This window comes from Hypanus sabinus, chromosome 1, assembly GCF_030144855.1.
Source record: "Hypanus sabinus isolate sHypSab1 chromosome 1, sHypSab1.hap1, whole genome shotgun sequence".
NCBI classification, from domain to species: Eukaryota; Metazoa; Chordata; class Chondrichthyes; order Myliobatiformes; family Dasyatidae; genus Hypanus; species Hypanus sabinus.
The window spans coordinates 37,928,910-37,944,133 of record NC_082706.1 but is presented as its reverse complement, the minus strand read 5'-3'; the positions used below and the strand labels follow the sequence as shown (position 1 = coordinate 37,944,133).

General features: G+C 53.5%; 1 protein-coding gene across 2 annotated transcripts; it reads left to right on the top strand.

The window, feature by feature from the left end:
- Positions 1–1,397: 1,397 nt before the first annotated feature.
- On the top strand, positions 1,398–9,325 carry LOC132393120 (zinc finger protein 345-like). Of its 2 annotated transcripts, none has more exons than XM_059967961.1 (3): positions 1,398–1,688; positions 5,623–6,046; positions 7,093–9,325. In XM_059967961.1, exons 2-3 carry the CDS (start codon positions 5,675–5,677, stop codon positions 8,923–8,925), a joined length of 2,205 nt encoding a protein of 734 aa, XP_059823944.1. In that variant the 5' UTR covers positions 1,398–1,688; positions 5,623–5,674; the 3' UTR covers positions 8,926–9,325. The 2 variants fall into 2 exon arrangements, with proteins under 2 accessions (XP_059823944.1, XP_059823935.1); XM_059967952.1 differs by having other exon boundaries at positions 1,400–1,775.
- The last annotated feature ends 5,899 nt before the right edge of the window (positions 9,326–15,224 follow it).

Sequence of the window (15,224 nt, the reverse complement as noted above, 5' to 3'; positions counted from 1 at the left end):
AATTGAGGTATGTGGATTTGAGTTCAGTAGGGCAGAAGCAGGCCAACCTGTACTGGAACAATCAGGTTTGTGGACCTTGGGTAGGAGGTAGAAGCAAGCAGTGTGCAGTAAAGAATTATGAGGTTGGTGATGGATGAGAGATCTCCATAGTTGATTGTGCCAGAGACACTGTCCTGACTGTCTGAATGGGGTCCTTTCCAAGGGGTAAAGGAAGGGTTTGAGAGCTGTCACCTGGCCTCAGCAAAGTAGGTGACTGAGGAGCCATTGTACTGCAATAGTACTCTTTGGTCGGCAGGTGTAATAGTGAGGCTGGGGCGGGTGCAGAGAGAGTCGGGGGAAATATGTTCAAAAAGGAGAGAGAAATGCTGAAGCCAAGCCGGTTGATGTCTCGTCAGCAATTAGAAGATGAAAAGATCCGCAGCTGGGGGACAAGAGTAGGAGGGTTGGAGATGGGAGGTGGGAGAAGGGGTCACTGGTGAAGGGTGGAGAACTCTTGCCTGAGAAGTGGAGTCGAAGACACAGAGGCGATGGAAGAACAGCTCAGCATCGTGACGGGCAGGGAACTGACTGCAGAGCGGGCGAAGGGAGACCCTTGCTGAGGACAGAAGTCGACGTGCGAGCCTCAGACCCGATAATGTCAGCGATAATAAACCCGATTCTGATATCCCCATTCTACCTCCCACAATATTTCACCTTCATTTCATCTCCACACACACAACCCAATTGTATGAATGGCAGTGATTTTTTTTTAGGTTGAATTAATGGGCCTGCGATTCCAGAGTTTCTCCTTGCTCCTCTGGTCGGACGGACACGGTAATAATAGTCCCCACTCTCCAGTTGGCCGGAACCCCCCTCCCCACCCCATATCCACAAGATTACACTCAATGCTGCAGGGAATTCCTCCCACGCTTCCCTCCTCTAACTTCAGCCCATTTATTCTTAAACACCACCCACCCCCAACGATCTTCTGCTGTGGGATTGCCCGCTCCCTGATGAAGACACCACCAGGCTCAAGGTCAGCTTCTACCCTGCCGTTATAAAACTATCGAATGGGTTCAGAGGCGAGGTGTTTTGGTGCGCAAATAGTTGGCGGAGACAGTAGAGCCGAGACCCGGGCCGGTTGTACTCCGGAACCGCAGGCCCGTTAATTTAACCCCAGTAGGAACACTGCCGGAGGAACGGCTTGAGAACAGCGAGGACTCCGCTCTGAATGACCGGAACCCAGCCAGCTATGACGTCAGGCATCAAACTCCACCCCGCTGGTGACGCTGACATGTACGCCCCTCCCACCATTGACGTCGAGGAATGGGCCGGTCTCGGCCCGGCATAGCCGCGTCTTCCATCGGCTCGAAGCAACGGGCGGGTCAGGCGGCGCCGGCGAGCAGCGAGCCAGGGCTGGAGGCTCGGGCCCGGACACCCTCACCGCCACTGACCCGCGTACCCGCAGCTGCAGCCAGTCTCCGCCCCACGCCAGCGGATGTGACGCGCTCAGGTTGGGCGCGACGCCCGCTGGGAGTTGTAGTCACGTGGCCCAGTCTGGGATCGCACTCCCATTGGGCGTACGACGGTGTCACAAGCGAATCGTGGGGCGCGAGACTCGGTGGTGCGCGGACGAGGCCGGAGCGGCGGTTGTAAGCGACGGTGCCGGCGGCTTCGGGGAGAGCCGGCTCCTCGATCGGCGGCACAAGGCAGGCCTCTCCCTCTCCCCCGTCCCTGCCTTGCACACAGGCCGCGGCGTCCTGCACGGATTTCCGGAATTGGTGACGAACCCGCGGGTGAGGGGAAGCGGAGGTGGCTGTAGGGATGTGGTGGGGGGGTGAGCCTGGTAACTGGGGCAAGGGGTGGGATGGAGAGGAGCTGAAGGGCCAGGGCCGAGGTGGTTGAGGAGGGACGGCATTGGAGTACTGGGGAGGAGGTTGGGGTGAAGGGAGGAGAAATGCAGACGGTAGAGGGAGAGGAGGGATTGGGGAGACGAAATGGAGGGTGTTGTGAAGTGGGAGCCGAGAACAGGGGATCGTTGGGGGAAACTCTTTCCTTCATGGCTATCTACATTCATAGACACCCCACCCTACCCCGGCTCCTAACTGGTATAGATGCCGTCGTTTCGGGCTTCTTCATAGACGATGCCTGGCCTGCTGGGTGCCACCAGCATTCTATGTGTGGTTCTTGAGAGTTTGCAGCATCTGCAGATGTTCTCTTGTTCGGTACAGATGCTGCTTGGGTGTTGCCACTGTTCCTGTGTCCTTTGGTTATTCATTCCTGACACCAGTTATCCTTGTGTGTAAAATGTATCATTCAGATCCTCTTAATGCTTTTCTCTTGAGCCTGTGTCGCAGGTATAGACCCTCAGACCCATGATCTATACACACAAGGAAAGTTGGTGTCTGGAATGGATATCAGTGGACACAGGAACCACTAGGTTTCGATGTAAACGAAGTGCAGGTCATTTCGAATTCAATGTGAACAAGTGTGGACTGCCATGAAGGGAGCAGTTTCCCCCATCGCTCCTTCTCTGCACCTCTCCAAAGCCTCCATCACCTTTACATAATGAGACTTACTTGACCCATACACAAGTCTTCAAATGTAGCCTTACCAACACCATACAGATGCAAAACGATTTTAATGCCTTGACCAATAAAGCCAAGTGTGCCATATCAGCCCAAGATCCCTCAGTACATCAGGAATCCTAAGGGCCCGAATGTTTTTGGATTTTCCCTGTGCACTTGAACTAAAGTGCAACACCTCACACTTCTCCAGGTTAAACTGTCTCCTGTGTCTCTGTCTGTGAGTGCAGATGGGAGAGGTAGTATCCACCGAACTCCTCCAGTGTTTAGCTAGACTTGCCAACCCCAATATCATTGGAATCATGAGTGCCGTGTAGAAAACGGTTGGGCCCGGGTTACCGGGGGAAAAACATCTTACCCCAGTGTCATTGTATATACGAGGGCCCGGGTCACCAGGGGGAAAACATCTTACCCCAGTGTCATTGTATATACGAGGGCCCGGGTCACCAGGGGGAAAACATCTTACCCCAGTGTCATTGTATATACGAGGGCCCGGGTCACTGGGGGGGGGGGACATCTTACCCCAGTGTCATTGTATATACGAGGGCCCGGGTCACCGGGGGAAAACATCTTACCCCAGTGTCATTGTATATACGAGGGCCCGGGTCACCGGGGGGGGAACATCTTACCCCAGTGTCATTGTATATACGAGGGCCCGGGTCACTGGGGGGGGGATATCTTACCCCAGTGTCATTGTATATACGAGGGCCCGGGTCACCGGGGGGGGGGAACATCTTACCCCAGTGTCATTGTGTATACGAGGGCCCGGGTCACCGGGGGGGGGGGGGAACATCTTACCCCAGTGTCATTGTATATACGAGGGCCCGGGTCACCAGGGGGAAAACATCTTACCCCAGTGTCATTGTATATACGAGGGCTCGGGTCACCAGGGGGAAAACATCTTACCCCAGTGTCATTGTATATACGAGGGCCCGGGTCACCAGGGGGAAAACATCTTACCCCAGTGTCATTGTATATACGAGGGCCCGGGTCACTGGGGGGGGGACATCTTACCCCAGTGTCATTGTATATACGAGGGCCCGGGTCACCGGGGGAAAACATCTTACCCCAGTGTCATTGTATATACGAGGGCCCGGGTCACCGGGGGGGGGGAACATCTTACCCCAGTGTCATTGTATATACGAGGGCCCGGGTCACCAGGGGGAAAACATCTTACCCCAGTGTCATTGTATATACGAGGGCCCGGGTCACCGGGGGGGGGGGGAACATCTTACCCCAGTGTCATTGTATATACGAGGGCCCGGGTCACTGGGGGGGGGATATCTTACCCCAGTGTCATTGTATATACGAGGGCCCGGGTCACCGGGGGGGGGGAACATCTTACCCCAGTGTCATTGTGTATACGAGGGCCCGGGTCACCGGGGGGGGGGGGGAACATCTTACCCCAGTGTCATTGTATATACGAGGGCCCGGGTCACCAGGGGGAAAACATCTTACCCCAGTGTCATTGTATATACGAGGGCCCGGGTCACCAGGGGGAAAACATCTTACCCCAGTGTCATTGTATATACGAGGGCCCGGGTCACCGGGGGGGGGAACATCTTACCCCAGTGTCATTGTATATACGAGGGCCCGGGTCACCGGGGGGGGGGAACATCTTACCCCAGAGTCATTGTATATACGAGGGCCCGGGTCACCAGGGGGAAAAACATTTATCCCAGTGTCGTATATACGAGGGCCCGGGTCACCGGGGGGAAAAACATCTTACCCCAATGTTGTATATACAAGGGCCCAGGTCACCAGGGGGAAAACATCTTACCCCAATGTTGTATATACGAGGGCCCAGGTCACCAGGGGGAAAACATCTTACCCCAATGTTGTATATACAAGGGCCCGGGTCACCAGGGGGAAAAACATTTATCCCAGTGTCGTATATACGAGGGCCCGGGTCACCGGGGGGGGAACATCTTACCCCAATGTTGTATATACGAGGGCCCAGGTCACCAGGGGGAAAAACATCTTACCCCAGTGTCATTGTAGATACGAAGGCCCGGGTCACCGGGGGGAAAACTACTGTACTGTTTACTACAGTCAAATCAATTTTTAATCCAAGCTACTTTAACCTTCTGGCTCCGTATACCGTGAAGGACCTTGTCATACGCTTTGCTGAAGACCACGCAGATAATATTCACTGTCTTCCCCTCATCAGTCTTTTTCAATGTCACTCATTCAAGTTGGTAGGACGCGATCTCCATGCAGATTCTCCCTGCGAGTCTATGCTTCTCCTGATGAGTATGTCCTAGTTCTAAGAATTCACTTAGAACTGGGCTGCACCCCAGTCCTCTCCCTCAATCTGTTTGAACAGCCTCTACCAGGGGAAACAGACTGCCTGTCTACCCCATTGTAATTATATTTACCTCTATACCTCTTACTTACCACTAAGCCCCCTTTGTTCCAGGGAAAAGAGAGTCTGCCTGTCCAGTTACTCTTTATAACTCGAGTCATTGAATCCTGTCAGCACCCTTGGCATTGGAATTGATTTATAATTGAACAAGAGTCTGTTAACTGTGGGATAGAAAGCGTCCTTGAGCCTGCTGGTACATCCTTTCCAGCTTTTCTACTTTCTACTGATGGGAGAGGGCAAAAGAGCGAATATCTGGAACAGGTGGGGTCTTTGATTCTGTTGCTTGCTTTACTGAGGCAGCGAGGTGTGCAGCCAGGCTCTGGAAGGGAGGCTTGTTTCTGGGACGTGCTGAGCTGTGTCCATACCCTGCAGTTTCTTGTTGCCATTCCAAGCATTGAGCACTCAGATACGGCGCATCGATAAAAGTTGTTAAGGGTTGATTAGAGCATGCCAAGTTTTGCATCGGTGAGCATCTTGGCCATCGCGTCTGCATGGTCGAATCAGGAAGTCATTTTGTCCCCCTCTCATCTTGCCTGTCATGTGATGACCATATCTGACCACTGACCGTCCAGCCCGTGAGAAGGGCGGGGGATTGGGCAGACATCCCAAGGGTCAGTGGCAATTGGGGAACGCTGGGTTAAGGTGGGGACCCGTGAGCTTGAGGCTGATTGGTCTTCCTTTCCTTTTTTGCAGCACTGAGGGAGCGTGGGGGACGAGGCCTGGAGAGGAGGGACGTGACAGCTCGATGGAGACGGAGAGCGACGTGGTGATCGAGCACCAGTATATGTGCTCGGAGTGCGGACAGCTGTACAACACGCTGGAGGAGGTGCTGCTGCACCAGCAGAGCCACGGCTGGCTGCACGTGCTGGTGTGCCCCGAGCTGGCCGAGGGGGAGGTCAAGGGGCTGGGCCTGGCACCCGCTGGCGACGAGGCTGAGAGCCGCTTCCAGTGCCTGGAGTGTGGGCAGCTGCTGAACAGCCCCGAGGAGCTGCTGCAGCATCAGGGGGCACACGCCAAGGAGGCCGTGGTCTGCAGCAGGCTCGACGAGGGCACCGCGGAGAGCCAGGCTGCCCTGGCGGAGAGCACCCACCATTACGAATGCTCGGAGTGTCTGCAGGTCAGTCGTGGGGGGCAGCTTCTGCCCGCTGGAGTTGGGGATAGTAATTGCTGAATGTGGAGAGGGTTCCTTACAATCCTGCAGGATTTAAGCCCATTGGGGAAGGGGATGGCAAATAAAAACTGACTCACTATCCTCTTGCTCTGTGTATTGAACATGTGCCAAGGGACCGCAGCAGCCCGTTAATATCCTCAGCTATAGTTCTAGATTGGGCACGTGAGGTGAGGCGGAGGTCCCAGAAGGCTGAAACCCGGTTGGCAGGTGGGAGGCGAGATCTGGACACAGCCAACACGGTTCAGCGCGCTCCTTCGAGGGAGCTCCAGCCAAGAGGTGCATGCCAGTCTTGCACAGAGTGGTGGCTCTCTGGAACAGGGTGCTGGTGGAGACAGACGTGATGGAGGCAGCGAATGGACGGATGTGAGTAATGTGTAGGCAGAGAGGAATTGGGAGCTTACTATGGCGAAAGCTTGTCTTGCACACTTCCTGCAGGTCAGATCATTACACAGTGCGTTGAGGAAGAGCAAGGTAGAACAGTAACAGGATGCAGAATAGAGTGTTGCAGTGCAGGCTGACAAAGGTCCATCTTGTACTGGGGATCAGGTGTCTGATAACAGTGGGGTAGAAGCTGTCCTTGAGCCTGGTAGGATGTAATTTCAGACTTTAGTATCTTCTGCTCAGTGGGAGAGGGGAGAAGAGAGACGGTTTGGGGTGGGATTGGCCTTTTATTATGCTGGCTGCTTTACTGAGGTAGGGAGAAGCGTAGGCAGAGCCCACGGAGGGAGGCTGCTTTCCGTGATGAACTGAGCTGTGTCCATGACTCCCTGCGGATCCTTGTGGTCGTGGACACAGTGGCTGCTGTAGCAAACCATGATTGATCTGGATAGGATGAATGGATAAAAGTCAGTAAGGGTCAACGGGGCCGTAGCAAGTTCCGTCTGCCTGCGGTGGAAGGCGGTATGGTGGGACCAGGGATGAGCGTGGTTTCTGTGCTGTAATTTGTCCCATCTGACCCTCTTCATATCTCTTGTCTCCCCCCCCGCCCGCAGATATTCCTGAGCTCGGAGGAGGCGCTGGCTCACCAGCGGACCCACAGCGAGGAGCCGTCACCGTGTGGCGGGGAGAGCGTGGAGACGGACGCCCCAGCAGGTGGGGAGGGGCAGCAGGATCAGCAGCAGTGCCCAGAGTGCGGCCAGGTCCTGAGCAGCGTGCAGGAGCTGTTGCAGCACCAGGCCCTGCACGCCAAGGCTCCTCCCCACCCGGAGCCCCCGCCGACCCCCCTGGAATGCGCCGAGTGCGGTAAGGCCTTCAGCACAGCCCGGCGGCTGCTGCAGCACGAGCGGAGCCACCTGGGCCAGCCCCACCCCTGCCAGGAGTGCGGCCGCTCCTTCCGCAAGGCCTCTTCCCTGGAGCAGCACCAGCGCGCCCACCGGGGCGAGGTGCTTTACCTGTGCACGGACTGCGGCCGCGGCTTCGGCACCGAGACGGCGCTGGTGCAACACCGGCGGCTGCACACCGAGGACCCCCTGCACCGCTGCGCCCAGTGCGGCAAGGCCTTCCACAACATGACCAAGTTCCTGTACCACCGGCGCACTCACTCTGCCACCGACAAAGGCACGACGCCGGCCCGGAAGGACGGCCCAGCAGAGGCGCCGGGGGGAGCAGAGCCGGCCGGGGACGGGGCACCGCACCGCTGCGGGCTCTGCGGCGAGGAATTCGCCGAGCCTGTGCAACTGCTGCGCCACCGGCGCCAGGCGCACGCGGGCCAGCGCCGGCACGCCTGCCCGGTCTGCGGCAAGGCCTTCCGCAAGCCGGTGCACGTCCGCAACCACCTGCGCACCCACACCGGCGAGCGACCCTTCCAGTGCGCCGAGTGCGGCAAGACCTTCACTACGCTAGCCAACCTGGCCCGGCACCACCAGACCCACACTGGTGAACGGCCCCACCGCTGCGACCTTTGCCCCCGCGCCTTCGCCCAGTCCTCCAACCTGCGGCAGCACCGCCGGCTGCACACTGGCGAGCTGCCCCACCGCTGCCCGGACTGCCCGCGGGCCTTTGGCCGCGCCTCCAAGCTCCGGCAGCACCAGCTGCGCCATGGTGCCCAGCCCGCGCTCCGCTGCGCCGAGTGCGGCCGCGGCTTCGCCCACCGCCGGCGTCTGGAGCTACACCGGCTGCTGCACGCCGGCCAGGAGCCCCACCGCTGCCCAGACTGCGGCCGCCAATTCGCCGAGCCCTCCAGCCTGGAGGGGCACCATTGCGCCGCCACTGAGGGTGGCCACACCGGCTCCCTCGAGTGCGAGAGCTGCGGCCGCCTCTGTCGCTCGCCGGCCGCCCTGCAGCTTCACCAGCGGGTGCACACTGGCGAGCGCCCCTTCCGCTGCGGCCAGTGCGGCAAGGCCTTCGCCGGCAGCGGCGGCCTGCGGCTCCACGAGCGTCGACACACCGGCGAGCGGCCCCACCCCTGTCCCGACTGCGGCAAGCGCTTCAGTTCCGCCTCGGCCCTGCTGCTGCACCGGCGGGTGCACACAGGCGAGCGGCCCTTCCGCTGTGCGGACTGCGGCAAGGCCTTCAAGCAGTCCAACCACCTGCGGGAGCACCGGCGCACCCACACCGGCGAGCGGCCCTACCGCTGCGAGACCTGCGGCAAGGCCTTCGTGCAGTCCATGCACCTGCTCGACCACCGGCGAGTACACACCGGGGAGCGGCCACACCGCTGCCGCCACTGCGGCAAGGCCTTCAAGACCCCCTCCAACCTGCGCAGCCACTGGCGCACCCATGCCGCCCAGCCGACGCTCTGTGCCGAGCTCGGCGAGACCTTCACTGTCATCAGGCCTGCCGATTCCATCCCCACCACCATCGTGGGCACCATCGAAATCTACTAACCTCAGCCTTGTGGGCTGGAGAGTGGGGGTGGCGGTCAGAGTCAGAGAGTGGATTCCCTGCTATCTGTGTGTGTGTGTTTGTCTTTCCTCCTCCCACACTCCCCCTCCCACTCCCCCTCGCGCCTCTCCCTCTCTCATGTCTGCCGCTCTGTGATTGTATGTGCACACCTGTCACTCTTGGCTCAGCAAACATACCCCATTCCCCCACTCAGACATGGAAGGGGAGGGGTGGAGGGAGGGTGTACATAAATATGTAAATTTTGCAAAGGTTTATAAGGCAAACAATGTACATTTGGGTCTTTTTTTCTGCTGCTTTGGCTGGCGATGTTTTCAGCCGTCGTGGGGAGTGATGGATTGGTTGATGATGTTACTTGCGAAATACAACTGTTACCTGAACTGCCTTGGTCTTTTGGTTTCGTTCCTTGGTGTGGGTGGGACCTGGGTTCAGCATGGAGGCAAGGACTCCTAACTGGAGGTGTAGGCAGTGCAGAGAGTTTCACTGGGATTTGAGGCCATCTTTATTTCTTACATCCTTCACATACATAAAGAATAAAAACCTTTGTTACGTCTCCATCTAAATGTGCCATGTGCATTCATAGTGATTTATGATAAATAGAACAGTCAACATAACAGAGTGCACTCAAATCAGTGTGAATCAATCAGTCTGATGGCCTGCTGGAAGTAGCTGTCCCGGAGCCTGTTGGTCCTGGCTTTTATGCTGTGGTACCGTTTCCCGGATGGTAGCAGCTGGAATAGATTGCAGTTGGGGTGATGCGGTTCCCCAATGATCCTACGGGCCCTTTTTACACACCTGTCCTTGTAAATGTCCTGAATCATGGGAAGTTCACAACTGCAGATGCACTGGTCTGTCGGCACCACTCTCTGCAGAATCCTGTGATTGAGGGAAATACAGTTCCCATACCAGGTGGTGATGCAGCCAGTCAGGATGCTCTCAATTGTGCCCCTGTAAAATGTTCTTAGGATTTGGGGGCCTTTATCAAGCTTACTCAGCCGTCCGAGGTGAAAGAGGCACTGTTGTGCCTTTTTCACCACACAGCTGGTGTGTACAGACCATGTGAGGTCCTCGGTGAAGTGGATGCCAAGGAACTTGAAGCTGTTTACTCTCAACCCCAGATCCATTGATGTCCATAGGGGTTAGCCTGTCTCCATTCTTCCTGTAATCCACAGCCAACTCCTTTGTTTTTGCGACATGCACTTTAAGGAGAGGTTGGACAAACGTTGGTTTTGTCTGGAGCCGAGTAGGTACTTGATAGAGGTTTATAAAATTAAGAGATGTCGACCGAGTGGACAGATTTTCTCAAGCTGAACAAAGGTGTGTTTAAAGGGGATTTCTGAGGCATGTTTTCTTTACAGACAGGGTGCTAGGTGTCTGGAACAAGCTGCCAGGTGGTGAACTGCAGTGACTTTTCAGAGATGCTTACAGACACACGAGTGAGGAGGGAAATGGATTATGGTTGGATTTCATTGTGATCACCCACACAGTACAAGGTGTAGGGGGCTGATTATCCCACTGACCCCACGTCTCTGGGATGTGGGAGGAAACCTGAGCCTCTGAGGGAAACCAACAAGGTCACGGAGATTATTCGTGACAGGTGAGCTGCCTAGTTTCAGATCTTTAGAGTTTTTGTTGTGTCCTCTCGGTCAGCCCTGTAAGAGGGAGGGTTCATCCCCAGCTTTGGGTGTGTGAAGACAGTCCTGCTCCTAGTACTGGCAGATCCTGTGGTCAAAGGTCTGTCCCCAGGCATCATCTAACCGGTTAGCTGCCGGTTTCCCTGGAGAGGAGAGAGCAGAAGGCCCATATCCATGTCACTGGAGCTCCCTAGTGGCTCAGTCCTGTCCCATTCACACCACTCACCCTGTCACAGAGGAGGCCAAGGAGCTGGAAATCTGCCGTCCCAAGAAGCAGGAGCTTATGAAGTCCATGGCAGATGAGTTACTCAACAGGTCAGGCAGCAGCTATGGAGGGGAATAAAAGGTTGACCTTTCAGACTGAGACACTTCATCAGGTCTGGAAAGTGATAAGTGAAGCCAGGGGGAACGGAATGAAGTTAGAAGCTGGGATGTGATATGGGGAAAGGGCTGAAGAAGAAGGAATCTGATAGGAGTGGAGAGTGGACCATGGGGAAAAAGGGAAGGAGAAAGGACACCAGAGGGAAGAGTAGTAGTAAGAGATTACCAGCAGTTGGAGGAATCAATGTTCAGCTGAGTTAGTAGGTTTGCTTCTCACAGAACAGCAAATGATTGTAAAGAAGCGGCAAGTTTGACAGGTTGAACTTGTGGAGTCTCATCAGGAGAACAAGATGAGGCAAGGTTTGTCCTTTTGAGTCCACTGGTTTACTGAAGGGTAGGTGGCACAGTGCTGTGCTGTGAGATGGGGGAGATCAGGGAGGGTTCCTGTGTCCCTGCTCCCTCTGCAGGAAATGTGTCCAGGCGCAGTCTCCCTCAGGCCACAGCTGGAACATAGTGGGCAGAGACTGTTCCTGGAAATGGTCATGGGGCAGGCAGGTGCTGCAGGAGTCTCCTGTGACTCGTGTATCAGACACTGACTCTGCTCTGGATGGCAATCGCAGCAGCAGCTACCTCGGGCAAGGTAGGCAAAGTCCAAGCAATGAATAGTCAGGAGTTTCTGTAGCTGCAGACGAGACTCCAGGATGGTGCGTTGACTCCCTGGTGCCAGGGTCAAGTATGTCTGAGTGGATACAAGACATTCTGGAGGCTGCCAGAGGTCATGGCCCACATTGGTACTGAAGATATGGGGCAGGAGCTGTGAAGAGAATTTAGGGAGTTGGGTTGAAGTTGTAAATAGGACCTCAACAGCTGTAATCTCAGGATTACTTCCTATGCCGCATGCTAGTGAGGCAAGAAATAGGAATAATTATGATAATTGTTCAGCTAAGCAACTGGTGCAGGAGGGAGGGCTTCAGGTACAGGGGTCACGGGGCTTTCTTCCAGGGCGGGTGGGACCCGTACAAGAAGGATGACTGATATGCTTGCAGTGCTTTTGGCTGGTGCTGCCCAAGAGGGTTTACCCTGGCCTGAGAGGGGTGTGGAAAGGTGATCTATAGGTCAGCTAGTGGAAGGAAATTGGACATTCAGTTGGGTAAGGCTGTAATGAAGGACAGACATGGTCAGGCAGATCAACTTCGGAGCCTAGATCAGTACCTGGAATAGCAGGACTGGCAGTTCAACATTCAACAATTCAGATATACTGGGTGGGGGGGGGGGGGAGAGGGGGCTGGCGCCTTACTGATTAGGGAGAATGTTTCTAGTCCTTACTGGAGGTTTCATCCACTGAGACAATATGAGTAGAACTTGTAAATAAGAACGGTGCCATCACTGTAATGGAGTTCAAGTGCAAGTCTCCCGATAGCCAACAGGAGGGAGAGGGAAAGATGGCACGGTTGCGTAGTGGTTACACAACGCTTCACAGTACCAATGCTTAAGTTACCACTCAATGCACTTTAGTAACTATTTAAGAACTTTTTAAAAAGCTATTTATTAAAGCTTTTTGGGAGGGTGATTTTAGATGCATATCATATTTATATTGAGTTAAATACTTATGTAATTAGTTTTGCCACAATAAGTGTATGGGACACTGGAAAAATGTTGAATTTCCCCTTGGGGATGAATAAAGTATCTATCTATCTACCTACCTACCAGCAACACGGGTTCAATTCCTGCCGCTGCCTGAAAGGAGTTTGTATGTTTTCCCCGTGATCTCATGGGTTTCCTCCGAGCGCTCCAGTTTCCTCCCACAGTCCAACGCTCTGGTTGGTGGGTTAATTGGTCTTTGTAAATTGTCCCGTGATTTGGCTCGGGTTAAATCGGGGGTTGCTGGCCAGTGTGGCTCAAGGGTCTATTCCACGTTGTATCCCAATGAATAAAGAGATAGGTTGGCAGATATGGAGTGATCTTTCTGGCCTTCCTGCTGACCCTGCCATCATAACAGGGATAGGATTCCCTTTGCCCATACTTTCCAAACCATGAGCCTCTGTATCCAATACAGCATTTTCCATAATTTCTGCCAAATCCAAGTTCCTATCACTAAGCACTCATTTCCCAACTCCCCGTTTGCTTTGTCCCTTCCCTCTGAACTCCCTCTAGACACTTGCCCCCAGGGTAAGTGCAACACCTTGGTCACCATCATTCAGGACCCCAAACTGTCCTTCCAAGTCTGTGAGTCTGTCAGGGTCATCTACTGTATTCAGTGATCCCAGAGCAGCCTCCTCTACATTGCTGAGATGCAGATTAGGAGATTGTTTTGTCGAGCACCTTCATTGTCTGCCACAAATGATAGCTGGCCACCTATTTCAATTCCACTTCATGCTCCCATTCTGGCATGTCTATCGATGGCCTCTTCTACCGCCATGATGAGGCCAGGCGCAAGTTGAAGGAGAAAAACTTCATATTCTGTCTGGGTAGCCTCCAATATGAACATAATTTATTTAACTTCTTGTCGTTTCTCCCCACACCTTCTGGTCCTAGCTTTTGCTGCCTTCTTTCCTTTCCAGTCCTGATGGAGGGTATCTGCTCAAAACATTAACCCATCATAGAAGCTGCCTGAATTACTCAGTTCCTCCAGCACTTTCTGTGTGTGTTCCAGATATCCTGCATCTGCAGAATCTACACGTTAGAGAAATGGCAGGATTTAATTAGGAGAAGAGGGAAATGTTGTGTTTTGTAAATATAAATTTAAGAGGGAATGTTCGCAGCTAATGACAGGACCACTGGTGTACAGAGGGATCTTGGGTAGTAATTCTATTCATGGTAATTGAGAACTACAGCCAGGAAGTTCTATTTTAACTTCATCAGTCCACAGGACTTATTTCCAAAATGCATCAGCTTTGAATAGAACTTCTTGGCCACAATGAGCAAAGGTGTGTTTGGAGAAAAAAGGGTGCAGAATTTCATGAAAAGATCACCTCTCCAACTGTTAAATATTGGCGGGGGGGGGGGGGGGGGAGGTTGGAAATCGATCATGATTTGGGCTTGTGTTGCAGCCAGTGACATGGGAAACATTTCACTGGTAGAGGGAAGAATGAATTCAATTAAATACCAGCACATTCTGGAAGCAAACATCACACCATCCATAAAAAAGCTGAAGATGAAAAGAGGATGGCTTCTACAACAGGATAATGATCCTAAACACACCCCAAAATACAAAATGAACTACCTCGAGGTGCAAGCTGAAGGCTTTGCCATGGCCCTCACAGTCATCGAAAATCTGTAGATAGACCTCTAAAGAGCAGTGCATGCAAGACGGCCCAAGAATCTCACAGAACAAGAAGCCTTTTGCAAGGAAGAATGAGCGAAAATCCCCCGAACAAGAAATGAAATACTCTTAGCTGCTTCAGAAAGCTGTGGTACTTGCCAAAGGGTGTGTTACTAAGTAATGACCAACAGGGTGCCCAGACTTTTGCTTCAGGCCCTTTTCCTCTTTTGTTATTTTGAAACTGTAAAAGATGGAAATAAATAAGTTTTCTTGCTTAAAATATTAAAGAAATGTGTCATCTTTAACTTTATGCTTTTTGGAAATCAGGTCACCTTTTACTTGCTTAGCTATTCACAGTAACCATAATTTTGACCATGGTGACCAAACTTTTGCATGCCACTGTAAGAAATAGGAGCAGGAGTAGGCCATCCAGCCCATCGCCCCTGCCCTACCATTCAGTAAGATAATGGCTGATATGTCCGTGAACTCAGCTCCATCTACCTACCTTTTCCCCATAACCCTTAATTCCCCTACTATGTAAAAATCTATCTAACTGTATCTTAAATATATTTAGTGAAGCAGCCTCAACTGCTTCCCTGGGCAGAGAATCCCACAGATTCACCACTTCCGGGAAAAACAGTTTTTCCTCAACTCCATCCTAAATCTTCAGGCAATATCCCCTAGTTCTAGTCTTGCCTACCAATGGAAACAATTTTTCTATTTCTACCTTATCTATCTCTTTCAAAACTTAGTATGTTTCTATAAGATCCCCTCTCATTCTTCTCCAGAGTATAGTCCCAGGCGACTCAATCTCTCCTCATAGGTTAACCCCTTCATCTCTGGAATCAACCTGGTGAACCTCCTTTGCACTGCCTCCAAAGCCAATATACCCTTCCTCAAGTATGGAGACCAGAACTGCACACAGTACTCTGGGTGCGGTCTCACCAGTACCCTGTATAGTTTCAGCATGACCTCCCTGCTCTTGAATTCAATTCCTTTAGCAATGAAGGCCAACATTTCATTTGCCTTCTTATTAACCTGTTGTACCAACAAGCCAACTTTTTTG